The sequence below is a fragment of the Sinocyclocheilus anshuiensis genome, unplaced genomic scaffold (genome assembly GCF_001515605.1).
Source record: "Sinocyclocheilus anshuiensis isolate Anshui unplaced genomic scaffold, SAMN03320099.WGS_v1.1 scaffold438, whole genome shotgun sequence".
NCBI lineage: Eukaryota > Metazoa > Chordata > Actinopteri > Cypriniformes > Cyprinidae > Sinocyclocheilus > Sinocyclocheilus anshuiensis.
Genome location: NW_015546118.1, coordinates 846544 through 873766, shown reverse-complemented (window position 1 = coordinate 873766; position 27223 = coordinate 846544). Strand labels below are relative to the sequence as shown.

The window sequence follows — 27223 nt, the reverse complement described above, 5'->3', positions numbered from 1 at the left end:
CCCAATTCTTAGGGGAATATTTTCACCCCTACCCCTTGACACTCTGTTTCAAGTGACATGGGGAAGGGGTAGGCGGAGGGGTAGGGGAAGGGGAAGGGGTATAAAATAGAATTGGGATTGGGCCTAAATCTCTTAAGTAACTTTTTGTCCTATTGCTTGTAATTTGTTTCTTATTCTTATTTAATCACTGACTTTTTACTTGTCTTCAGTGAACTTTTTTTTTAAAGATAGTATTCTTTTTTTGTGATACTGACACTGGTGACAAGAATTAATTATGGTAAGGGGCATTACATTTCCGACGAGTGCTTGCAGTGTTCGGCCAATCACAATGCACTGGGTCAGCTGGCCAATCAGAGCAGACTGCGCTTGTCGGAAGGAGGGACTTTGTTGAAAACGAAGCGTTTGAGAGAGGCGGGGCATAGAGGACCTACAATAATGTACAGTATTTGAAAAATAATATTGTGTTTTTTGAACATTAAAGCATGTCAACATATTCTGTTACACCAAATACACAAAATAATGATCTTTAAAAAGCATCATATGACCCCTTTAAAGCAAAACTAACTATATCGTGATATATATCATTACCGTGAAATAAAATTACTCATATCGTGATATAAGATTTTGGTCATATCGCCCACCCCTATGTCATGATGTCATGACATTTCCTGTCTAAATTAATTAGTTACAAGTAACATTTCCTCACTGTTTCAAACATTTGTGCTCCATTAAGGAACGCAGGTTTATCTTACCTGATCTTGGGGCTACTGTGCTTGAAGAACTGCAGAAACTTGGGGATCATCACGTTGAGTGGTCGGTCCAGCATGTCACTGTCCAGGATCTCAGCGGAGTCCTCACAGATCTTCTGCAGAGCTCCAAAAGCCCCCTAAAAAGACAAACACATCAGGAATGTAACACAGACAAATCATACATATTTCCCCTTCTCACTGAACAACCTCACATTTTTAATCTAGAACACTTCCATAACAATCAATCAAACTGACCTAACCAGTCGTAACTGTCACACAGTGACACTGAGGCCTTCAGTCCATTTCTATTTTTGGCTTGAGGTGCAGCCAGAGCTGCTGAAAAAAATAAAGTAGAATACTTTTGCCGTTGCTTCAAGCTAACAGCTGGTTCATGGACTGTGTACACTGCAGGTGACATGCAGATTTAATGCAAAGCAGACAGACAAAAACAGCTGTAGGCTATTTAAGGGAAGCCGTAAAGCAGAATATGGGAAATACTGTAGGGGAAGCTATGGCAGAGATGACATGATAATATTTAAGTAACCGGACAGTAAAGCATAAAAAAAAGTCAACTCTGCTGAAATCAATGTACAAGGATACAACTACCCCTTAAAGGGATAGTTCACCTTCAGTTGCTGGTCCCCATTGACTTCCATAGTATGGACAAAAAAAAAAAAAAACACTATGCAAGTCAATGAGGACCAACTGTAGGCCAACTATCCCTTTAATAGATACAGGAAATAAATGCTCAAGGTAATGACTGAAATTGTCACAGGAATAATGTGGGTTTCTTGGTCAGTAATCTGTTCAGTAGGCACTACAGGTCTGGCTATGAGCCTACTAAACAGGTTCATAGCCTCATTACATAATACACATATAGAGACAATAATAGTTCATATGAAAACTATTAGTACTACTACTACTATTAACTATACACTGTATATATTAGTTCAAGTTCAAGTTTTTTTTTAACTGATGACCATCACAAATGACTCCTGAAATTTTAACAAATTTTCATCTATGAAGTAAATAAAATATATTATGTCAGACATAATATATTTAAAACTTAATATATAATAAATAAAACTTTTCTGGACAATATTTGAAACCTAGAATTGCTAGTGCTTTCTTAAGATGAACTGCTTATTGCATTGCTCATTTATAAGTCAACTTGGATAAAAGCATCTGCTAACCAAATAAATGTAATGTAAATATAGAATTAACTGCCACAAAATATCACCAAAAAGAATCTGATGGAGAACAATGCCAAAGCCAGACCCTGCAGCAGAGGGACCCACCCAACACATCAAGCTTCCTCCTGATCTCACAGACATTCCACCTGTAAGGAATCTAATCAGGTCACAAGCACAAACGGCGCCGTGGCAACGAGCTGTCTGGCTCTGCTGTCGCTATGGCAACTGTCTCCACTGTCAGCTTGTACTTGGTTGGAGATGGCACATTTTGAGCTAGAGAGCTTAGAGAAAATAACAAGAGGAAGCCTCCAGTCAAAACACCACAGACTATAACAACAGCTAATATATATATATATATATATACACACATACATACATACATACACATACATATGTATCTATATATCTATGTATCAATATATCTATTATTGCATTTGTCCATATATACAAATGCAAAGACATTGTCTAGGATTTCATTAAAGGGGTGGTTCATTGCGATTTCACTTTTTTAACGTTAGTTAGTGTGTAATGTTGCTGTTTGAGTATAAACAATATCTGCAAAGTTACGAAGCTGAAAGTTCAATTCAAACGGAGATGTCTTTTAAAATTCTGGCGGTTTAATGCATACAAAAAAAGTTACTTCCCGGGTTCGTGACATCACAAACCCAGATAAACCCCGCCCTCGGGAAAAGGCAGCTAACCAATCAGAGCCCATCGCCTATTTCTGAGGGAGGGGCTTCATAAAAGAAGGAAATGATCAGCATGTTTCTCAGAGAACGGACAGAGCGGTGTGGAATAAAGGTAAATGATGTGAAAAATAATTCGTTTTAAAAAAAAACAAAGCATTAACACATGTTAGACTGCACCACATAAACACAATCAAGCCTAGAAAAAAAAACCCACTGAACCACCCCTTTAAATATTGAAATTAATTGCATGATTACAATTTAATTTATAAGCAACCATTTAGAAAAAAAAATCTTTGACAACAAACAGTGGCCTTTGGTGGACCAGCTGTACAACAAACACATTAGTAATTACCATCACTTTCATATGCATTTCCGCACCAGTGTGCTCATATATCGGCCAGTGTGGGTTGTGGCCACTTAAAGGCAATAAACTATGATTCAAAGTTCAGGAACATCTTAAACATATAAACAAGATAACATACGTCATCCCTGCAAATTAAACTCATTACAGTGAGGAAAACCACTCTATGCCCAAGCTAAAAGAGTCATCTCTGACATTCTGGAAATGTCTCTCAACATCTGCAGACTTCATATAGCAATATGATGACCCACATACCACAACCAAACCAGAGGATCACAGCGGTGGATGGATGCTTTCTCCTTTTTACACATACACACACACACACACACACACACAGAGCTAGGTTGTTTGCTGCTTATATTACCACTTATGTGTCTTCAGAATTAAACTCATGACCTTGTTCCTTCAAGCCAAGTCAGTTCAATCTTGCTAATGTTCCTTGTTAACGTATTTTCTATGTAGGTAATAGGCATACAAGCACATCTACTTGAACTTGAAAAGACAAAGACTGAAATATCCAAAAGTGTTAAATCTAAATTCAATCTAAATTGTCAATTATATATTTTAAATAAGCAATACAATTTTAAAAGTGGGATTATACATTTTTCTTTAGACTAAATAACACTAAAATAAAGTAATTTTCAGACATATACAATTAATGCACATTCTAGGGTAAATTAACTACTAAGGCAGAATTTCATTCCTACTATGACCATATTAGGACCTTAACATTTCTCCTAATCATTTATCTATGAGTGGTCCATCTCCTTCCCCTTGTAATGTCTCTGACCTGGCACTCAGCATGCTACAAACAGTTGAGCTAGAGGTGAGCATTCATGGCTTTAGAGGACTGACTTATGATTCTCTTACTCAGCATGCCATTTGAAGACAGTTATAGACACATATTCTACGTAGTCATACCACATGCTGTCTGAGGAATTGCCAATCACTACAGGCAAGAGGGTGTGACATTCCACACACACCCCAAGAAATGCAATTTGCATGTAATTTGACATCAAAAATAAGAAAAAGTATTTGTAATACACTAATGAGGTAAAATCTAGGTAAACCATTCTAATCAAAAGGGGGGGGAGGTTGTAAAAAAAAAAAAAAAAAACAGTTTTTGAAAGAGGTTTCTTATGCTCACCAAAACTGTATTTATTCATTTCAAAATACTGTAAAAACACTAATACTGTGAATTGTTTTTACAAATTAAATTATATAATGTTTTGAAACAATGGTCATTTTTTAGGATTCCCTGATGAACAGAAAGTTCAAATTAAAGTAAAAAAAAAAAGTAAAAAAAGTAAAAAAAATATATATATATCTTACTGACCCCAATTTTTGAATAGTAGTGTGTAGTTAAAAAAAATAAATAAATCAATCAAAATGTATACATACACTATGGGACTCAGACGTGCAACTATTCTGTGGGGTTTCCTAATTTGAATAATTTTGACAAATTATGTGATCAAATTACAATCTGAATTGAGAAAATTTAAAACAATTTCAATGTATCTTGATATTTGGAACATCCTCCTTTATGGGGAAATTACAGTTTACAGTAAATGGCACTAATTTACTTACATTTGATTAGCAACCTAAAAATTGTGCGGAATTTTACATATCTATTCCTCTTTTTATGTCATAACAGTTCAAAATCATAAAGCTTAATTTGCAGGTTTAAACTGGTCACATTCACTCCGATTTTCAATGGGCACTTCTGAAGAGCATTGTGCACAGGAGAAGGACGTGACAGTCAAAGCGTGCACCATCTCTAGACGTGTCTATGATCAGTTGTGATCACATCTGATCTCCACAGTAGAAAATAACTGACCTCAATCTGTGTTAACAAGCCTGCTCAAGAGTCTCGCAGTCACAGAGGGCAGAGCATTGTACTGCACACACACTCCGAGTTCAGTTTCTTTGTTCCTGTGTGGGTGTATGAGACAGAATTTACTCAACTACTAAATAAAAGGAACATCAAAGTAACATCTCAAGATGACGTGTGTTAGTATGTTAACCAGGGTTCACGGCCCTGTATGCCTGCTCAACCCAAACAAAAACACTGCCTGGGAAGTTGTACTTATAGCCACACAAAGTTTTTACCAGCCAAACCTCCAAAATTCAAACCTAACTTGTAACATCAAAGCAGAGATAGGTTTGTGTGTGCACAGGTATATGTACTGATCTAACGCCAAGACTTCACCTTCTTAGCCTTGAGTCCAGATGCTCAGAGCTCAAGGAGGTTTACATGCTTGCATCAGCAAAACAGATTTATCCAAATGGATGCTACTGTTACTGTGTAGATAATGACAGTGGGGTGTGAAACTTGTCTCCAAATGTACATATATAAAATAATAATAATATTAAAGGGTTAGTTCATCCAAAAATGACAAACATTTTTTTATCATTAATTACTCACCCTCATGTCGTTCCAAACCCGTAAGGCCTTCGTTGTGGTATTCTCATTAATGGCGGTAGACGGTAACTCGGGGGAGAAGAATTGTTGAATAAAGTAGTTATTTCTGTTTTCTTTACACACAAAAAGTATTCTCGTAGCTTCATAAAATTAAGGTTGAACCACTGATGGACATGGACTATTTGCGATGTCCTTACTGCGTTTCTGGGCCTGGGAACAAGTTACCGTCTTCCACCATTTTGGAGAGTATCACAACACACACGCACGCTTTCCCCTAAGCGCAAACAATGCCGATTACGTTCATGCGTGCTCTTTCCCCCCCCCGAACGTAAACAGCGCTGATTACGTTGTGGGGTACTCTCCAAAATGGCAGAAGATGGTAACTCGGGGGAGAAGAATTGTTGAATAAAGTCGTTATTTTTGTTGTCTTTGCGCACAATTTTCTGGGCCTGGGAACATTTCAGTTACATTGTTGTCTATGGAGGGTCAAAAATATATGGATTTCATCAAACATATCTTAATTTGTGTTCTGAAAATGAACAAAAGTATTACGGATTTGGAACGACATGAGGGTGAGTAATTAATGACAGAATTTTCATTTTTGGGTGGACTATCCTTTTAAGAATGATAATGTTTTTTTTATATAGCACATCTTTTAAACTCATGGTCACTTAACGTGGTCAGTGTTTTCTTCATTTCAGCTTTAAGACAAACCATTCATTTTCAGAGTACACACATAATGGTTCAAAGATAGACACTTTTAATATACTAACACTGGACAGCCTCTAGTGACTACAAAGCACTCTGGAATTAAATGGCTATTTTTAGGACTTGTTGCTTTTGCCCACATTACTAGACTAAATGATGCATATATTGTTATTCCAAATTTATGAAACTGATTGATCCAGTTGTAGCTTCTGACTGGTCAATACAGCATTTTAGCAGTGCAAAATATAGGATATATGGTGCATTCACATCCACACTATGTCAGAATTATCAATATTATTATCACCCAATTATGAAAGGACAAATCAGTGAGTTTTAACTTGTATAAGCATTTACGTGCTCACAGAACTTATTTACATTTTAGATAATTCAATTACAGTAATTCTGATTAATAGAAAGTAAAAAAGAACGGCATCTATTTGAAATAGAAATCTTGGTAATATCACTAAAAGTTACTGTTACGTTTGATTATGTAATTTTTCCTTGCTGAATAAAAAAGTATAGTTTTCTTAAAATCAATCAATCAGTCAAGCTTACTGACCACAAACTTTTGAAAATGATTGCAGTAACCATTTAATAAGGCTGTGCTGTACAGTGGACATTAGCGTGTCAGCTGTGACTATATTCCAATGTTGTGAAAACACCTACAAGTTTTATGAAAATAAAGAGTCCAATTTTGATCCAAGATTTGTAATTACTTTACAAATATTTTACGTTAATTAAACAATTATCCATATTAAGATATTACATGAAACAAACTTCAGCAAAACATTAAACCAAACATCCAGACAAATAACAATCCAACTAAATCAACGATGAATATTTAAAAAAAAAAACAGTTTGATGAGCACACTTTGATGATGTAAATTCCTATTACATCATGCCAAGCAGAGTAACCTCCTTGTGGAGGTATGTTGCAACACAAATATGTAACCAAACCTCAATTGTACTGCCGAGGGCTCAGATGATGAAGCTTTGAACTAGGCCTACACTTGATGGGGAAGTCATGGCCTAATGGTTAGCGAGTCGGACTCGTAAGGCAGGGGCGGATTTAGTGAATTGGGGGCCCCAAGGAATTGTAAGGAGTGGGGCCCTATACATTTGCACACATTTTTCTAGATCAACCTTGAGGTTCCATTTTGTTGTTTTCAGCATAAGACTGTGTGCAAAGGCTGTCTAATTCTAAACTTTAAAATACATTTATTTTTAGTTGTTTTAACTACAAATTTAAATAAAACTGAAAAAAAAAGAATTAAAAGGCAATTATACATTTACACACCTAAAATACATATATCAAGAGCATGCTCACAGATGAGAACAAAACAGCGTTGGATGAAGTGGATTAAAGCCCTGCATGGGTCTCAAATATAGGCCCTATAGCCCGTCTTTTTTCCCCCTTTCCCAAAAAAAGCTTATACTACTGTTTCAGCTATTAAAATAGTTCAGTTTTGTATGTAATGGAAAAGTGATTATATTTCGTTTCATTTTTTTATAAAGTAAATTTAGAAAAACAATGTAAAAAATGTAAAACTTTGTCCTATAATTGTATAGCTGCTTTTTCTGATTTTTATGTTGCTCTGTTCTGAATACCTTCAAATTTAAAGGATTTGCTGCAACGCAATTTTGTATGATATGTTAATTATTTATATTTTTATCCATGCAGCAAATGCTTTAAAAAACAGCTTTAAAATTACTTTATTGCATTCCAGATGCTTTTAAAGTACTTTTCACTATAAATTTTATGGGTAGCTTGAATGTAAAAATTGTCATGAATTCGTTGTATTCCCATTTGTAAAATAGCCAACAAATTCATTTTTGTAGGCTAACCCGATCTCATGAAAGCGCGTATAGCACGATTTTCTGCTTCTATTTGGCGTAATATTTCTATGCAGAAATTGACTTTGGCATGCAAAAGACTGATAAATTCATAATTAACGGCATGGGTTCAGTCGACAGAAATACGGGACACACAGGCCTATAATAACTGCTGAAATGTTTGCGGGGCAAATCTCAGATCAGTCTGAGCGCTCATGGTACTCACAGTGCATACAGCCGTACACCTGCAGGCACCATTGACTCGGACGGTTGTCGTGGTAATAAACACCGTAAACAGCAAACGTTCGCGTGTCCGCGCTTAATGTGCATATCCTATATGAAAAGCATTTTAGGGGGCCCTTGGCTTTTGGGGTTCCAAGGCGGTCGCCTACCTTTGCCTAATGGGTAAGTCCGCCCCTGCCCAAAGGTTGCGAGTACGAATCTCGGGTCCGGCAGGAATTGGGGGTGGGGGGAGTGAATGTACAGCGCTCTCTTCCACCTTCAATACCACGACTGAGGTGCCCTTGAGCAAGGCATAAATGGCTGCCCACTGCTCTGGGTGTGTGTTCACGGTGTGTGTGTGTTCACTGCTGTGTGTGTGTGCACTTAGGATGGGTTAAACGCAAAGCACTAATTCCTAGTATGGGTAACCATACTTGGCCACATGTCATGTCATGTAATGCGAGACTGATGAGAAGAAACATGAGAGGAGAGAAAGGACATCAGAAAGTGTGTGTGTGTGTGTGTCTTACTTCACAAGTATTATAGTCCTATATGAGTCCTATATCTGTGTGTGTGTGTGTGTGTGTCTTACTTCACAAGTATTATAGTCCTCTGAGTCCAGCTGTAAACAAAGTTTAGGTAGAAGCTCCGGCCAGTTCTGTAACTCCCCTTTAGAAGCTATAGTTGTGATCAGAATACCTGAGGAACACAAACATATGCACAATAATGCACCATTCAGACCAGCCTATACTGCAGTTCACATAACCAACTGCCAGAAACAACCGTTTACACAAAAATCCAGCTGTTATGGCAAATTTGATATAATATTCTATCAAAACATCATAATATGTGGACAAATTATACTCGGTTTTTCACTATATTCATCACTGTGTGGGAAAATATTCATTAAAATAAATAAATAAAAATTTCAAACCAAATAAACAAAAAGATGAGAAACGATATATATTATGCTGTGTTTTGTGAGATGCCTAGTAACCACAGAAACAGAGCACTGCATTCCTCATTACAGTCTAATCACAATCACAAAAGGCTAATTTAAAAAAACACACTGTGTATTCTCGAACATAGAATCAATAAATGATCTTACATCGAAAGCAACAACACAAAGCCAGACACAGACCCCAAAGGCATAATATTGTTTGTCATGATGGCAAAAGCTGTGGCTCAGAGCCAGACAGAAAATGCTTTGTCGGTCCATACTCACCCACTGTGGCTCTAATGAGCGGTGAGGAGTCTCCAATGTTTTGCAGGCACTCATTTTTGATGAAGTCAGACACACCGTTTGGGAAGTTCTGGTAATGGGCCTTAACGTTGTTCTTCAAAATGAGACCACTGAGAGACCGAGTGGCCTCATCTATGAGAAAGGAAGGATAAAAAGCTTGGGTAGAAAATATAGCCCTGGGCACAAGACACAGCATTAAAGGAAAGAAAGAAAGATTCAAACAACCACAGGGATAAACAGAAAAAGCTATACTGCAAATACTACAAGAATGCAAATACAATTAGACTACAAATACAAAAGTATTTAAAATGCCACACTTATACAAAAATATGATAAAATAATACAACCTTAAATGTGATGACATTATGTAATATGACAACAATCTTGTCAATTCCAACAAATATGTTGCTTTAAAAATTGCTTGAAAATAAAATACAAATCAAAAAAATTTAAATAAATCTACAGCCCAACACAGGGGGGAAAAAATCCTTACTTTTGAGCCTTGAACAGGTTAGTGGATGCTTAATAAAGAACCATCTGTTTTTATAATATAATTCTATCATAAATAATATAATTATATAATATAATACAATATTTGACACCAATAAAATATGTTGTTTTAACAAACAAACAAAACAAACACAGCCCACAGATAAAAAAAATAAATAAATCTTACTGTTGAGCCCTAAACTGATTTGGTGGATGCTTAATAAAGAACATTCTGTTTTTAAATAAATCTGTTTCGTATAATATAAATATAATACCTATAAAAATGTTTACAAGTAAAAAAATAATACATTTTGAAAAATACATAAAACTGCAGCCCACAAAAAAAAGATCTTACTGCTGAGCCCTGAACTGATCTAGTGTTTATTTTATATTATATTATATTATATATTATACATCAGTTGGACAGATTTTTGACACTTATAAAAATATGTTTGAAAAAAATTAAAGTCAAAAATTATTTGCTTAAAATAAATAAATCTACAGCCCAGAGCCCCAGACTGGAAAATCATTTTTATTGTTGAGCTCTGAACTAATTTGGTGGATGCTTAACAAAGAAACTTCCGTTTTTAAATGGACCTCAGGCTAATTCAGGGAAAAAGAGAGAGACACATTGGTAGATGAACTAGTGTTCTTTTTAAACACGTTCTGTGACCTGGGGCTTGACAGAGGACACAGATTCAAAAAGTCAGTGCAGCGAAGCTCCCAGTGCACTTGACAGATTACCACTGACCTGAAGTCACAGCAGCTATACAGCCACTGGCTTCAGAAAACATGACTGAGACTAAACACTACCTTCTGCTCGCCTTAACTCCCTCCCCTCATATCTGATCCATTTCTTCTAGTAATTGGAATATACGATTTTCTCTTAATATACTACACAAAACTGTCATGGCAAACCTCATAAACTGCAATGAACCACAATGCAGACCGACAACAGGCAATATCCTGCACCTACTTGCAATCCCTCCCAACACACAATGTGTCTACATACAAATTAAAGGGTTATATTCACTGACGCTATCACACACTCAAAGTTTTTAAATTAAAGTGACCCCCAGATATCCCTAATGAACAAATCACATAACCATATTAGTCCTGAATAAGTCACATCTCAAATTAAAATTATAAATCAAGTGTAATACAATCAATTAAAGGCAACATGCACATCTTACCTTCTGTCTTTAGCTTTGTGAGCACAAATATCAGGTAGTTGTTGAAGTCCGGGTATTGATTGAGCTGCTCAAGTTTCTGTGGTGCACATTAAGAAAAGGCATAAAGACCACAGAGACAGAGGATAGTGCAAACAGCAGGGGAAATGTGCATCTGCGCACGTACTTAATGGACAAACCGCTTGATGTTTACAGTAGATGGACAATTACATCAATGAACTCATGAATATATGAGCCATTCAGGTTTCATTCACCAATGGTATAATACACAAATGATGTGTGAATACAATTTAACATCCAGTAAAGTAAATATGAAAATAGTTTTATTGGATTGGAAATAGAATACACTTGGGCCATAAGGTAATTCACTGCACTACTAACTAAAAACTACACAAACATCAATATTGCAGTCTAAATCTATAACAAAATGAAAAATAATTCAATAAATGTGCTTTTGAAAGAATTGTGTAGAAAGAGCACAGAAGAACTAACTCTGGGCCACAGAAATACAGTCTTACAAAAAAAGCAAGAGGACGAGGTACATTGAGTCACTGAGGAGTAAGTGAACGATTTACTTGCAAATAAAATACAAATATAAAGGACATGTACAAAAAACGATTTAATAACAAGCAGTCTCATTCCGAAGTTTTATTTTTTTATAATTATTTAAGTATTATTTTATGCACATTATTCACATTTTCTTAAAAGAGTTAAAGTATTTGATTGATGGAGATGTTACTTTTAGTAGCCACTGGCACATCTTAACCCACAAATCTGACGCCACAGCTATCATTCATCTTCATTTATGCTCTACAAAAGAAAGAAAATCATACCGTTTTGGAAAGAGCTAAACTTTAGGCAAATAGTTTACTGGTAATTCAACAATGATACATAGGCTATTTATATACCTTATATGTTGTGAGATTCATTTAACCTGAAATTTAGACAAAGTACTTTAAAATGTTAGGTTTTTAGTATAAACGTGTAGCATTTTCTCATCTGCTCCTTTCACAGGCAGCTGTATATGATGGACAAAAAACAATGCTTAATTTGCTAGATTAAAGGGGTCATATGATGTTGCTAAAAAGAACATTATTTTGTGTATTTGGTGTAATGAAATGTGTTTATGCGGTTTAAGGTTCAGAAAACACATTTTCCACATACTGTACATTATTGTTTCTCCTATATGCCCCGCCTTTCTGAAACGTGTCGATTTTTACAAATCTCATCGTTCTGAAAAAGCGAGGTGTGCTGTGATTGGCCAGCTATCCAGGAGACAAAAACATTAAAACCCATTATAAACGAGGCATTTGTTGCATCCAGTGGGGACATAATTACAGATTATAATGACTTATACTGTCTTTTTTAGCGTTGCATCGCGCCGCGTAAACATAAAACCACGTCTGCATTTGTGATTGGAGAAACAACAAGCACTACTCTATACTGCTCAAAACTTGCGTTTGAATCATCACTATAGTCGTGTCCTCTTTTGGAAGGCCAAACAAAGTATTTTCGCTTTTGCAACGAAACACAGCGTCTCCAAGACATGGCGGCTGCTGTGGCAGCAACAATAAAGTTAGGCCTTCTTTCTTTGCGTGAACATTTGGGCGGCGTTATGCAAATCTCCCCACATCTTGAAGTAGACATGTGAGGGCGTGTTTAAACTAGGCGTTTTAGGAGGGCGTGGACCAATCTAAACTTTTATAAAGAATATCTCTTTGGGTTTGAGACTTTAGTCTTTGCAACTTTAGGGATCTTATCTATTCACGAACAGCTTGTAACACTCCAAAGAGAAAGGAAAACTTGAAATCGCATAATATGACCCCTTTAAGGGGGCGTCATACCCACTGACACATCTTACTCTCCCCTTTGTGGAATAAATACTGTAACATCGCGAATGTCAGAATCAGATGTCTTTGTCTGAGCTGCATCTGATTATGTGCCAGAAACACCATGATAACAATACTCACACCTCTGCAGCTGGAGGTCCGTCTAATCATAATCTGCGTCTCATAACATAGTAAGCAGCCTACCTAGACAACATTTCAATATGACGTGTTTCAAACGCGCCTGCAATGCCTGCAATAATCACAGAGACTGTGTGTGCTGTAGGCAGCTGACACACAACAGCTGAACCCGCCATCTGATCTAAAGCTTAAAGAGACAGATCATCCAAAAATCAAAATTCTGTCATCATTTACTCACCCTCATGTCGTTCCAAACCTGTTCTTTCTTAAGTGGATATTTTGAAGAATGATGTTAACCAAACGGCATTGACTCCAGTTGACATCCATTGTACGGACACTAAGATGTTTCTCAAGATATCTTAATTTATGTCCTAACGAAGTCATACAGGTTTGGGATAACATGAGGGTGAGTAAATAATGACAGATGTTCGTTTTTGGGTGAACTATCCCTATAAATCAAACACTCACCGAATGACAGACAGCGATACTACTGACACCATACAGACACCACCCTAATCTACAGATACAATAAAAAACAAACAGCATAAAGACATCCCCTAATTGACCCAGTGCTTTTCAGATCTTAAGTACATAGCAACGTTTGAGCTAATCACAGGCCAACTACTCCTCAAACTCTGTCATCCCCTTGCCCTTCAGCTCTCTGGTTAAACAGCGAGGTAAAGGATACTTGTTGGACGGATCGTTGCGTGGATGTGTCGGGGGACTGTGATTCCTTGAGCAGCTGTAAGATCTGTTGAAGTCCCTGCTCGTCGGGTTTCCACTGGCACTCCATCTTGTGTGGCTGGAGTCTCTCTCTCTCTCTCTCTCTCTCTCTCTCTCTCTCGCTCTCTCTGTAGGCGCACAGATCTACACCCTTTCACATCAAATAACGGCCACCACCTTGACCTTCAGCTTTAAGACCGGCTGTTATCGAGCGAAAGATGAGGAAGACGCCTCTGCGAGAGTTTACTGTGGATAGACCCGTGTGAAAATGAGCGTGTTTCGCGGGCGTTGTGTTGCTGGTGACGCTAGGCTATCTTACATACATGGACTTGGTCCGGATCACCGCACATCGACAGCGATAAGCCTCTGTGATACACTGCCCGCCGGTCCTAGCGCCTGTCTGATCTCTGGCTGGATGGAGGGACTTGGCGGGGAAACCTTACATATGACCCTAGAAAACACCTGCTTCAAAAATTAAATGAAAATTAATTTCTGTTAATTTCCTACAATTATGAAGTGTTGGTGTTGTAGTCTCTATTATTAAATTTCATTTTCTTTTCTTTTCTTTTCTCTTAACCTGTAGCCTTCCAGGTCAGTGTCCTCTTCGATGACATGACACCAGGTCCCTCATCTGCATCACTTGTTGCATCATTGGCTGCAACACCGGGGCAGACAGCAACATCTGGACGACTCACACCCCACAAGCCAACTTTGACTATGGCATCAGTAAGTAATGAGGATTTACTGATATTTAAATTCTAGCATATTCAAATATATGCATTTTAATTTACAAGGCTTCTCTTAAGATTACTTTTTTTTTTTTTTTCAGTTTATAAAGCCACGGTTTGGTGGGTCTCAGGGTGCCGCTTTAAAGCCAAATTTAAATTTGGGCAGGAAGCATGCAACCAAGGTAATGTAAAGAGAATGACAGTTTGAATTTGATTTTACAATTATATAATCAATCGTATAATACAATCGTATATTATGCACTCTTGTTCTTGTTATACCTGGGTATTCTTGTTAGGCTACTGTTATTTTCATTCCATAAAGTATATTCATATATTTGCCAGGCTGTGGATGAGCGCAATATCCCAGGGATGGACAGAGTGGACAGCCTGGCACAGTACTTGGTGGGACTGAGGAATGAAACTGGACAAACACTTAACTCCCAGGAGGCCAGTACCGTCATAGCTCTGTGGTTTTGTTATTTGTATACTTTTTACCAGCTGACCAGAATCTTCTACTTTTATTACTTTTTGTATTTTATTTATTTTATATTTGTATTTTATATATAACTATTAAATTTCTTTGTATCTGTGATATGCTTACTGTGTGTGAGAGAGAGCGAGAGAAAGAGATAAAGTTTTGTAATAAATTTGTAATATATTTAAACAGCAAGGCCTTTATCTTTATTTATTTAACAGTCACTCAGAGAAAACAATTACAAACTTTCAATTCTAATTCCTTTCATTTTTAAATTATTAATTGAAGTATATAAAGTATTAATGAATTGGGTATTTTTTCTCAAGCAATGTAAAACACATACATACATACATACAAACAATACATATGAATACTTTTATAAATTGTTGTCAAAGCAAAACATACATGTGTAGGTGTCCGCTAGTGCAACTAATTGATAGAAATGTTTCTTGCATTGCTATGTAAATTAAGTTAATTATCATCTATATAATTGTTACATAAGTATATACACTAAGTACATATATTTGACTGTATGACATTCGTAATAAGCCATTGTCCTATTTGTATCAATTAATAAGTGATTAATTAAATGATTCGTAATATTTCAATTAGTTTTTGGTTAGAGATGCCTGCTCCAGTCGGGGATCGAACCGGCAACCTTTGGATCCACAGCGCCCCATGCAATATTACAGCAAAGTGTTATCTATGGACATATTTCTCAAACTAATAATGTAATATATGTGTCCTGTAGCTTCTGACGGGCAGCAGAGTCAATATTAACTCCCATTTCACTTCATTTTTTCTCAACTTTTCTTTTTCCTCCTTCACCCCCCCCATACAGACTATTGTTGCCCAGCTTCAAATATACCTGTGCTACTTATGACTGGTTTTGTGGTCCAGGGTCACATATAAGCATTTTGATGTCAAATTTCTGGACAAACAACATGTTTAAACATCAATACTAACACTGTATTTATTAACAATAAAATATGTATTTATACATCTCATGCATGGATGACACTTTAACCACATACAAAACACATCAACACTGTTTGTTTTAGTGTTTATTACCATTTTAAGTATTGTACGTAGATTAACAGGATTGACAATTAAATACTCTTATGGAAATTAAGAGGGTTCAAAGTCATCACCTGACTGCTGTTCTATTCACATTTCTTACATTTCCTCAAAAAGGAATACAAAACTGCACAAGATCTTAAATTAGAAAAACATCACTTTATTAAAGTGATTCAATTCCTTACTTGATTTCAACAACTGAAGGTAACAGTAGCTGGCAGAAAACATGAGGAGGTAGATGATGCCAAAGCCTGAGCTTGATTTGGCTGCATCTTCAGAGCGTGCAGGTCAAGAATACATCTTTACTTTTGTAATATAATACACTAAATCTGAGAGTCTTGAACTTCCTATGGGTTCACTCTAGCAATAGTGTGGACTGCAGAGTTCTACGAGTCCTTCGGCTAGTTTTTCTTTCCTGCTCCAATATTCCCAGAGGCCTTCTCCTAGAGGGAGTGTGACACAAGAAATCATCGATGGTCTGCTTGGTGATCTGGTCAGCCTCCTCTAACCGTCTCACCACCTGCTCAACCTTCCCCTCCCACAGCCCACCAACACTCTTGTTCTTCAATACATTAACCTAAGAGAGCAGGAAGAAACAGGGACAGGGAGAGAGACAAGAATGGGAGAGGAAACGGATTAAACATGCTTTACAATCTTTCCTGGTTTAATCTAATTATTGCTTTTCATACAATAGGTGTTTGGCTTCTGTATTATAAACTGAGGGTCTGATGTTCCATATTTATGTTTTTATATAAATTACCGGTCAAGGTTTTAGAGAAGTAAGAAAACAGTTCTTCAAAAGTAAGATGTTTTTGAAAGAGGTCTCTTATGCTCACCATGGCTGCATTTATTTATGATGCAAAAATACAGTAAAACAGTATTGTTGAATAATATTACAATTTAAAATAACTTTTATTTAATGTAATGTATTCCTGTGATGGCAAAGGTGAATTTTCAGCAGTCATTACTCCAGGCTTCAGTGTCACATGATCCCTCAGAACAGCATTTTTTAAAATAAAAATATTTTGTTACATTATAAATCAATTTAATGCATTTTTGCTGTATAAACGTATTACTCTCTTTAAAAAACATACTGTCCCCAACGTTTGAATGGTAGTGTAAACTGTGGTGTCTTTACAAAACTAAACTTTTAATTCATTTCATTTTTTAAATGAATGAATTGGACCGTTTAAAATACATCCCAGGGTACACCTCCAAATATGATGAGTCTGAGTTTTGATTTGTTTTACAGTCATGGACAAAATTTTTGGCAGTGACATAAATTGTGTTTTGCAAAGTTTGCTGCTTAAACTGTTGTGGTGTTCATTCACATTGTTTCTAGATTATTGTGTAGAGTGATCAGATGTATTTTAAATAATTGCTAAAAACTTCACTGACCAAAAAAAATCAACTTTCCACAAAAAAAAAAAAAAATTTCACTGTTTTTTGATCCTGACACAAAATGACCAGCTAACATTAATTGACTAATCATATCAGCAGCACATGTGAAAGTGTGAATCAGTGCTAGTCAGGTTAATCACTATCATACTATTAGATTGTAAGAGCAGACTGATTGCTATAAAAGGAGGGAAGAAGCGCTTCCAATCATTGTGTTCTTGTCAACAATGGTTACCTCCAAAGAAACACATGCAGCCATCATCGCTTTGCATCAAAATGGTCTCACATGCAAGCAAATTGCTACAAAGAATATTGCACCTGAAAGAACCATTTACCGGATCATCAAGAACTTCAAAGAGAGAGGTTCGACTGCAGTATAGAAGTCTTCAGGACGTCCCAGAGTGTCCAGCAAGCGCCAGGACCGTCTCCTCCTGAGGAGTCAGCTGGAATCGTGTCACCACCAGTGCAGAGCTTGCTCAGGAGTGGCAGCAGGTTGGTGTGAGAGCATCTGCACGCAGAGTGAGGCCAAGACTTTTGGACAACGGCCTGGTGTCAAGAAGGGCAGCAAAGAAGCCACTTCTCTCCAAGAAAAACCTTAAGGACAGACTGAAATTCTGCAGGAAGTATAAGGATTGGACAGAAGAAGATTGGTGCTAAGTTATTTTCTCTGATGAAGCTCCCTTCCGACTGTATGGGACATCTAGAAAATCGATAGTTCGGAGAAGAAAAAGTGAACGCTACCACGAGTCCTGTGTTGTGCCAACAGTGAAGCATTAATAATGCAAGAATGGATCGCCATCAGTCAGGATTTGGCCCAGAAGCTAATATCCAGCATGCCAGAGCGAATTGCAGAGGTTATGAAGAACAAGTGTCAACACTGTAAATATTGACTCATTGTATTTATTTATTTTTTGCCAATAAAAGCCTTTAAAACTTATGATATGCTTATCATTGTTTTTCAGTATACCATAGACACGTGAAAAAATAATCTACAAATACTGAAGCAGCAAACTTTGCAAAACACAAAATGTATGTCACTGCCAAAACTTTTGGCCACGACTGTACATAGCTAACATTGGTGATTGCATAATTCCATTTGTGTTAGTTAATAGTTTTGATGACTTTACTATTACCGTTAAATGTAGTAATAATTATGAGGTGTAAACTAGGTGTGTCCAAACTTGACTGGTGTATCTGATATCTCACCACTTCCTGAGAGAACTCTGGTTTTTTCACAAACACTGGAGTCTTTGACACTAGGGCTGTTGTGAGGGCAGAGACTGCTTCTTTCATGGACCCTTTCATAGCCAATATGAGAACCTAAAAACAGAGCAGTTAACATATGCAAGCTCTTTCATAGGCTGATTTAGATAAACACACACACACACTTACCCTTAGGTTCTGGCACAGCCGACTGTCCGTGCTAATTATCTGAGAGTAGAATGCCTGGGCTCTCTCTATATCATTCTACAACATATATCAGGTAAAATTAAAAGTGATTTACTGTTAATGTCAAATTATTTTATACTGTATATAACATAGCATACTCTTAGTATATCAAAGATGCAACATTGTCTGTGATTCAATAATTACACAATATCTGAATAACTTTTAACAACTAAAATCTGATATTACACCAATCTACTCGATTTAAGGCATTACATACCATACATTTATCCTTTAATTTGAAATTAGATATTTCAGTCATCTTACCTGTTTGAGAGCAAGAGCAGCTGCAAAGCAGTAGGCATGTCGAGGAATGAGGCTGCCTTTTGTCTGACCTTCTTCCAACAGGGTCAAACAGATATGATACGACTTTGAGGTGTTCTGCCAATCCCACGATACAGAAATAGTTTATAAATTATACTTAAATTATTTTGTCCTTGACAATACTTGAAATTACGGTGAGAAGCTACTGTCTAAAAACAAGCCAAAACATTGTACCTGTTTAGAAAAATTGTAGACATTTTATTGTTCTGAAAATAGTTTGTCTTTTCTGGGATTCAAGTAACTCTTTGCTAATTCTTAATGGCTTTAATACAAACTAGCATACAATACTTGCTTCTACATTTCCTTTACCAGTTTATAACAAGTTGCAAAGGCTAGCATGAAGGTGTCTTTGCTGAATGGCACTCCTTGTTTTTTCATTTCTCCCACCACCTCCAGGCAACCTGTGAGAACATCATCAGTGACCCACATCACATAGACTGAAACCATGGCAACAGACAGACCATTTAGCATTTTTGCAGATAGGAAGCAGCACTGGTGAAGTATTTGATTGTGGTGATCGATTCCCTCATGAATCACAAGCAATTGTCTCACTGGCCTTTTCAATTTTCAGATGTGTCAGCTCTTTATTTCATACAAATTTTTTGAACCAACAGCAAGGGCAATGGGAGCACAATACAAATCGTATTGATTGTTTCATACTCCAGCAGAACGGAGAAATAAGCAGAAGAAACTTACTTTTGTAACACTGTTTAGTGAAAAGCATGTCGATAGCAATATTAAAGGATGTAGAGTCCGAAAAGAATCCTTTGAGAGCCTATGCAAAAAAGACAATGTCAAATCTCACTACAATTTATGTCCATAGTCATGGTGTAAAATTTGTGTTCATTTTCACATACTGGATCTGTCAGGGTTCTGGCTCCCAGCTCCTCTAAACCCAGCTCATAGCATAACCTCATGAAAAGAGGGCCAAACTTGAATTCGCCAAATGCCATGTTACGATTCTCTTCATGGTACCTGAAATGGACAGAAATTAAAAGAGAACATGTTATAATATATACAAAAACATATCCATATGCAGAAATTATGCAGACATCTAAATAATCTCTAACACAAACAGAATAATATTAAATATTTAAAAAAATATTCAGATGAAGATTATGCTGAATGCCGTTAAATCACTATGAATTTGCTCTTTGGATAAACATAAACATAGTTTATTATAATATAAATAGTGTCCATTTCCCTACATACATTCTTGAGGCAGATTTACCTGTACATAGCATTTCTCGCCATAAAAACATCTTCAGCAGACTGGCATAAATACAGAAGTATTTTCAATTCATCCTTTAAAATTAGCATTTTTTTCTCCATTTTCTGATTTACCGTATCAAAGTAATAACCTGTTTTAAAAAAAAGTGACATTCAGGGTAAATGAGAAAATGACAATTAAAGGTGCACTCATTGCTTTTTGTTTATGTTGCTCTGGCCAATAGGACAGTTGCAGACATGTGAGGCATGAATATTGCAATAGCATCATGCATCACTACCAGCCATGATTCATTAATTCCACAAGTCAAATAATCAGATAACAGAGATAATGAGATAAACGTAGTAGTAGTCAGCTGGTCATGCGATCTCATGTCGGCTCCTAGAGGCAACCCACTATCATGTAAAATAAAACAGCTTTTGATATGACTGCAGTCTAAATGCAATCTCACGTGGGTGTAAATGTTTTTGATAAGTTCTACTAATTTCTTTTAATGAGACAAATATGACTGAGTGCACCCTTAAAGTAATGATATTCAAACACCAGAAAGTGGTACAAAGTTATGTAAATCATGGCAAATGATGCCTGCCTTTTGATCTTGACACTTGGTGGGCAACAGCAAGTTTCCTCTGTTGAAAATCCTGCAGCTTCACCACATCTTCAGACAAGAGATAACGTTTAGCTAAAAAGAGCATTTGTAAACAAGTCAGTTTCTTAGCAATTGTTGGAAAACGTCTCCGGTTACTATCGTAACCTCGGTTCCCTGAGAGTGGGAACGAGACATCACGGAGACATTTCTCCATTATGGGAACTCCTTCCCTTACAACCTTTCTGAAGTCCTATTGGCTCACGCCAGTCCAAATGACTGGCCAATTGTCACGACGTATGCAAATTGCATGCAAATACTGACGAGCTCAAGAGGCAGTATAAAATGCGATGCACGCGACAATTACGTCAGAATCTGATACTAACTGAACTCCGCTTAGCTGGTCCAGCAGCTAACACGGCGACCTCCATGATGTCTCGTTCCAGCTCTCAGGGAACCGAGGTTACGATAGTACGATAGACATTCCCACTCGAGCTTTCACGAAACATCACGGAGTAGGGCTGCACAATTGATCGAATTTCTAATCGCGATTACAATTACGGATGCCACAATTATGTAATTGCTCAAAGCTACAATTAATCATTCAAAGTCCACTTATGTTATTGTGCATGCTTAAGACATGCAATCTACAGGTTATCTCAAGGGTTTTTCCATTGTTTTCATTTTAGTTTTAGCATAACATTATAATACAATGTATATTTTTACTTTTTTTTTTTTAATAAAGAAGAAACCAATCCAATGTATAGTTGACATTTGAGGCTTAATTCTATAGAGAAGCAATAAAGTTTTTTCAGTTAGAGTGTTTTCAGCTTGTTTATTTTCATATAAAAATAGAGAATGCAGTTGCTCAAACAATTATCATTCAGTGTAAACTGTGATAATCGTAATTAATAATCGCAATCACAATTTCAAGGGAATAATCGACAAATATTATTTTTGTCATAACCGTGCAGCCCTATCACGGAGACAATTCTCCGTTATGGGAACGATATTCAATCCCGCCGTGAGAAAGGCTACGAGCAGCCTGTACAAGTCATATACTCAGCGAAGATAGAACACACACACAATTCCCATAACCAATAGCGACGCTTGTAGGCGGGCTCGCAGCTGATAGGTGGAAATAAGCCAATGAGCCTCTAAAACCCAGGTATACTAAATTTGCATATCTGGTCAGACGGTCAGTAATAATGTAGGCTGCGCTGAGAACAGGGCAGAAGCAACAACAGTACTGGAATGGCTGCACAGAGATAACTGTGTTTAAGCAGCATAACACATAACATGATAATGGTAACACAAAGTGAATCAGACATGAATAACAGGAAGCTGCAGTGAGTACACGGCAGACAACAACAACAATAGCATAGAGTGCTGCGCAGAGTAATACTGTGCAAGGCAGCAATAGACACACAAATAGAGGTAGCATAAACGTGAATCAGTCACTCACCGACAGCACTTGGGAGGCTAAGGACTGAACGTCCAGCTTGTAAAACCTAGCGAAGGTATTCTGAGACCAGCCGGCTGCAAAGCATATATCTTGACTAGACATACCTCTCGACCACGCCCAGCAGGAAGCGATAGCCCTTGTTGAGTGGGTCCTAATGTGCAAAGGGCATTCCAAACCTTGGCTCGTATAAGCATACATGATAGCGTCCACAATCCAGTGGGAAAGTCTCTGTTTTGACACGGCCCAGGAGGAGGCGATAGCTCTTGTTGAGTGGGCCCTAATGTGAAAGGGGCATTCCAAACTTTGGCTCGTATAAGCAGCCGTGATAGCGTCCACAATCCAGTGGGAAAGTCTCCTTTTTGACACGGCCCCGCCCTTCGCACAACCACCGTAGCACACGAAAAGCTGGTCAGATTGCCGAAAGCTGGCCGAATGGTCAATGTAAACCCTCAAAGTCCTGACAGGGCATACCGAAGTCTGAGTGTCCGCACCACGCGAGGTCGATGACTCAGAAGACAGGGCATACAGCAAAACAGTCTGAGCTCTGAAGGGGGTAGATAGTGATTTAGGCACGTGGCCCGGTCTCGGCCGGAGAGTGACGCTGCAGTCACCAGGTCCGAAGCGAATACAGTCGCTGTCCACAGAAAACGCATGTAAATCCCCTATGTGCTTAGCCGAAGCGAGGGCAAGAAGAAGTGCAGTTTTGAGAGATAGCGCCTTCATATCAACGGATGTTAAAGGCTCGAATGGTGGCTGTGAAAGAGCTCTTAACACCACCTCTAGGTCCCAGGGCAGAACTGAAGGCGGATGTGGGGGATGCAATCTCCTTGCTCCCTTAAGAAAATTCACCACCAGCGCGTGCCTACCGATCGATTGCCCGCCCAGCAGGGAACGAAACGTGGCAATAGCGGCCACATAGACTTTCAGTGTAGGTAGACATCCACTATCCAGTCTGTACTGTAGAAAACGCAGAACATTTGACACGGAGCAAGCAGCCGGGTCGATATGAACATCACAGCAACATTTCACAAACACTCCCCATTTTAGAGCATACAAACAGCTCATGGAGGGCGCCTGCGCCTCATTCTCGGTCGTGGCGAACAGATCCGCTCTCCCATAGCGGGTCCAAATCATCCGAACCGACTCGGGGTGCAACCTCCACTCTCCTTGAGGAATCCCTTTCTTTGAGAGCATGTCCACCCCACGGTTCAGGAGAACGGGTATGTGCGCTGCTCTGATGGAGAGAATGTGACGGTCCACCCATAGCAGGAGATTCGCTGCCTGCTTGTACAGAGCCCTGGAGCGTATGCCTCCTTGGTGATTTATGTACGAGACCACAGACATGTTGTCGGTGCGAATCAGTACGTGCCACTCTTCCAGCTGTGGCCGAAAATCTTTTAAAGCTAAGAACACTGCTTTCAGCTCCGGTGGTTTATGTGCCACCGGCTCTGAGGTTCTGACCACAGCCCCGAAGCCGGCATGCCTTTGCACACTGCTCCCCATCCGCGAGTCGATGCTTCCGTCGTGACCACAACGCGTGACATCATCAAGCCCAGGGGAACCCCCCGGCTGAAGAGATCTGGGTTGCGCCACGGCCTCAGAGCTTCGATGCAGCCACGAAGCACACCCCCAGATATGTTAGAGACTGACTCGGGGCTCTTCTGCATGTTGACACATAGCCCTAGGGACTCCCAAGTAACGAAGCAGTGTGTCTATATGGCTGACTAACGTTTCCCAGGACTGAGGTAAAATCAGCCAATCGTCCAGATAGTTGAGAACGCACATCCCGCTCGCTCTGAGGGGGGAAAGTGCTGCATCCATGCACTTCGAGAAAGTGCGTGGGGCCAAAGCCAGCCCGAACGGGAGAATGGAGTATTGGTACACTGTGCCCACGAAAGCAAACCTCAAAAAGCGAGCGGCGCCGCATTGACTGAGTAAGGAGGAAAGAACTCTTTTTGTGAGAATGTATGCATTTTTACTGAATGAACATCCAACACACAAACATTTGAACACATCAACTTGTGGCGCTTAGAAGCAGGGCCGCTTGCATACTCTCCTCCTCTCTTCAGACCGTCAGGACAACTGCTTTAGCAGTCACAGGAGTAGTCATCATCAACACAGCAGTCACATCGCGGGCTCCTCTGCTGGCCGTGGCGCTTCCTCCCGGGACCCCACACCTTCTTTCGGAAATCCGGCTCCTGGCGAGGAACAGTAGCAGTCACCGCCGCGGTCGCTGGCCTGGGGTTATCCCTCCGTTGGGAAGATCCAGGTGCCGACGAGAACCTAGATCTCGCCGTCTGCTGCTGGAAAGCGCGCCTCTTTGGCGCGCTTTTGAGCCTCTGCGAAGCGTTCAATAATGGACTCCACGGCGTCACCAAAGAGGCCAGAGGGAGTCACAGGAGTGTTCAGCAGCACTTTACGGTCAGCATCCTTGAGGTCAGCCAGGTTTAACCATAGGTGCCTCTGAAGGACGACCATTAAACCCATGGCCTTACCCACGGCCTGGGCCGCTCGCTTCGTCGCCATCAGCACAAAGTCCATCGCCGCGCACAGATCCTTAATGGCCTCCGCAGTGAGGGCTCCGCCTCCGGAAGCCGCCTCGCCATCAGACGCATACGCTTTATTAGCGAGGTGGGTGGTGGTCCTGCACGGCTTCGAGGGGAGGCTGCTGTCCGGCTGCTGCAGGACACAGGTGCGCAGCGACAGTCTCCTCGATGGGGGGGGGAAGAGCGCACGTACCTGTGGGCCTCCACCCCATCCACGTGGGAAAAGATGGCCTGTGTGGCAGAGTGGACGCACGCCGATTGGGGCGCAGACCACGTTTTCACGAGCTGCTCGTGTACGTTGGGGAAGAAGGGGACCGACACCCTCGAGTCAGCTTTCCGGGTGGACCTGAAATACCAGGTCCGCGCAATGCCAGCATTCGGACTCATCCAGCGCCGCCTCGGCGTGGGCCAGGCCCAGGCAGGCGACGCAGTGGTCGTGTTGATCCGGCGACTCTATTGGTCCTGCGCAAATCTTGCAGACTGTAGCCATAATGAATTAATTTCACTTGCTACACAGGCAAGTGAAGTAGAAGATTCTGACGTAATTGTCGCGTGCACTGCATTGCATAATGCCTCTTGAACTCATCAGTATTTGCATGCGATTTGCATACGTTGAGACAATTGGCCAGTCATTTGGACTGGCGTGAGCCAATAGGACTTCAGAAAGGTCGGAAAGGAAGGCGTTCCCATAATGGAGAAATGTCTCCTGATGTCTTGTGGAAGCTCGAGAGGGAACCCAAATGTTAAGCTGTATCAGAGGGGCTGTCATTTGTTTGACCACCTTCATCACATTTAAACCCTGCTGAACAAAAATTTAAACAAGCTCAGTTGGTTTTTAGCAGGTTATGGGCACTTTTACCTGATCAGGCTGGGAAGCAAACTTAGGGTTTGGCGTTTTAGGGTTATTTTCAGCAGGACAGTAACACAGACAGATAATGTAAATAAAAACGGCAAGGAACACATGAAAAGAAGGGGGACAGTGACAAATAATTCAGTCCTCATACATTTTCATCTGTGAGAACAACAGTGTTGTAATCAAGTCGATATATATTCTCTACACTTATGCCGAGTTCACACTGCACGATTTTCAAACTCGTCTGCGTGACTAGAAAAATCGGGCTAATATCGTGCAGTGTGAACTCGGCATTAGGGGTGTGCGTGTTTATGCTAGAATAGCTCATCTACTTCTTAGTGACCATGGCCTTTACTTTTTAACGCCACTTTCTACAGTATGTTCTCAGCTTGTTGGCTAAAGCCAGCTTAAACGGATACCAAAGTTGTGCGCATATTACCTCCATGTCGACATTTTAAGCAGTCTGATTTAATGGCTCCTCGAAGCACTGCAGCTCTGGATGAATCGGTCAGCATAATACGAGCGCAAGCATTCAGTCCTCGCAGCGCCATGTCTGTCTGAACTCACGCAGCAGTCAGTGTACAGTGTACACTTTCTATCAGTCCTGAATATAAGAATGAATATTTCAGCAGGTAGAATTATTTAGATATATTTGTTGAACAACACGTATTCTTAATTTTAAAATACTTTTGTATATGTACAATGACAAATTGTATATATTATTAGCAATACAAACAACTAAAAATATTTTACTAACCCCGGCACCCCCGTTTTTTAGGCCGAAATGGAACATTCCAATGTGGCGCTGTCCTGTCAACCAGTATGTTTACAATGTGAGAAATACTTTATTTCTTTTAAGATAGGGAAACGCATATTAATTTTTAGACCGTGTTTCGATTGTGAATGTGGATGGACTTTTTTCCAACAGTGGTTTAAAACGCTTTGCATTCTTTTTACTGGTAATTTACACCCTACGTCTAACACTAGATTTTTTTTAGCACATAACATTCACAGGGGATACATACAGAAATATTGTTTTATAGAACAATATGTTACTCAGGTTGATGCAAAGCAATAAAATACATACACAACCAGAATACAAAACACAATAATATTCTACTAAAATAATCAGGCCAAAAAATAAAAATACATAAATAATGAAAATAAATATAAAGAGAAAAACAAATAGATAAAAACCTAATATAAAAATATTTTAAAAAGTAACTAGAATAAATAATTACGCATAAGAATGTCACCTTCTAAGTATAACCTGTAACATTATATACACTACTATATCTATGCCACGGC

General features: G+C 38.9%; 2 protein-coding genes across 4 annotated transcripts in view; both read right to left on the bottom strand.

The window, feature by feature from the left end:
• Nucleotides 1-14163, bottom strand: part of LOC107700926 (transportin-1-like) — a 28559-nt gene extending 14396 nt beyond the window's left edge. For 2 of the 3 annotated variants that reach the window (XM_016502787.1, XM_016502788.1), the window contains exons 1-5: nt 13755-14163; nt 11103-11178; nt 9403-9552; nt 8770-8876; nt 753-886 (exon numbers count right to left, since the gene is read on the bottom strand). In XM_016502787.1, the coding sequence (XP_016358273.1) occupies nt 753-886; nt 8770-8876; nt 9403-9552; nt 11103-11178; nt 13755-13859 (572 nt within the window). In that variant the 5' untranslated portion in view covers nt 13860-14163. Of the gene's footprint in view, nt 1-752; nt 887-1004; nt 1086-8769; nt 8877-9402; nt 9553-11102; nt 11179-13754 lie in introns of those variants that run through there. The other variant, XM_016502789.1, reaches the window with a different exon arrangement.
• A 1341-nt stretch (nt 14164-15504) lies between these two features.
• On the bottom strand, nt 15505-26474 carry LOC107700924 (pentatricopeptide repeat-containing protein 2, mitochondrial-like). The gene is made up of 10 exons (XM_016502781.1): nt 26355-26474; nt 21055-21147; nt 20469-20598; nt 20095-20212; nt 19934-20012; nt 19547-19638; nt 19181-19294; nt 18860-18934; nt 18674-18787; nt 15505-16646 (listed from the first exon to the last, which is right to left on the bottom strand). Exons 1-10 carry the CDS (start codon nt 26464-26466, stop codon nt 16425-16427), a joined length of 1149 nt encoding a protein of 382 aa, XP_016358267.1. The 5' UTR covers nt 26467-26474; the 3' UTR covers nt 15505-16424.
• Nucleotides 26475-27223: the final 749 nt, after the last annotated feature.

Bases quoted from the DNA above. Each gene is read 5' to 3' on its own strand.
- LOC107700924 (XM_016502781.1), bottom strand. From the start codon at position 26,466: ATGGCGCTGCGAGGACTGAATGCTTGCGCTCGTATTATGCTGACCGAT. The intron at 21,148-26,354 runs GTAATATGCGCA...TGCTCTTTTTAG, and splicing joins CTTAAAATGTCGACATGGAG to CTAAACGTTATCTCTTGTCT. The intron at 18,788-18,859 runs GTAAGTGTGTGT...CTCTGTTTTTAG, and splicing joins GGCTGTGCCAGAACCTAAGG to GTTCTCATATTGGCTATGAA.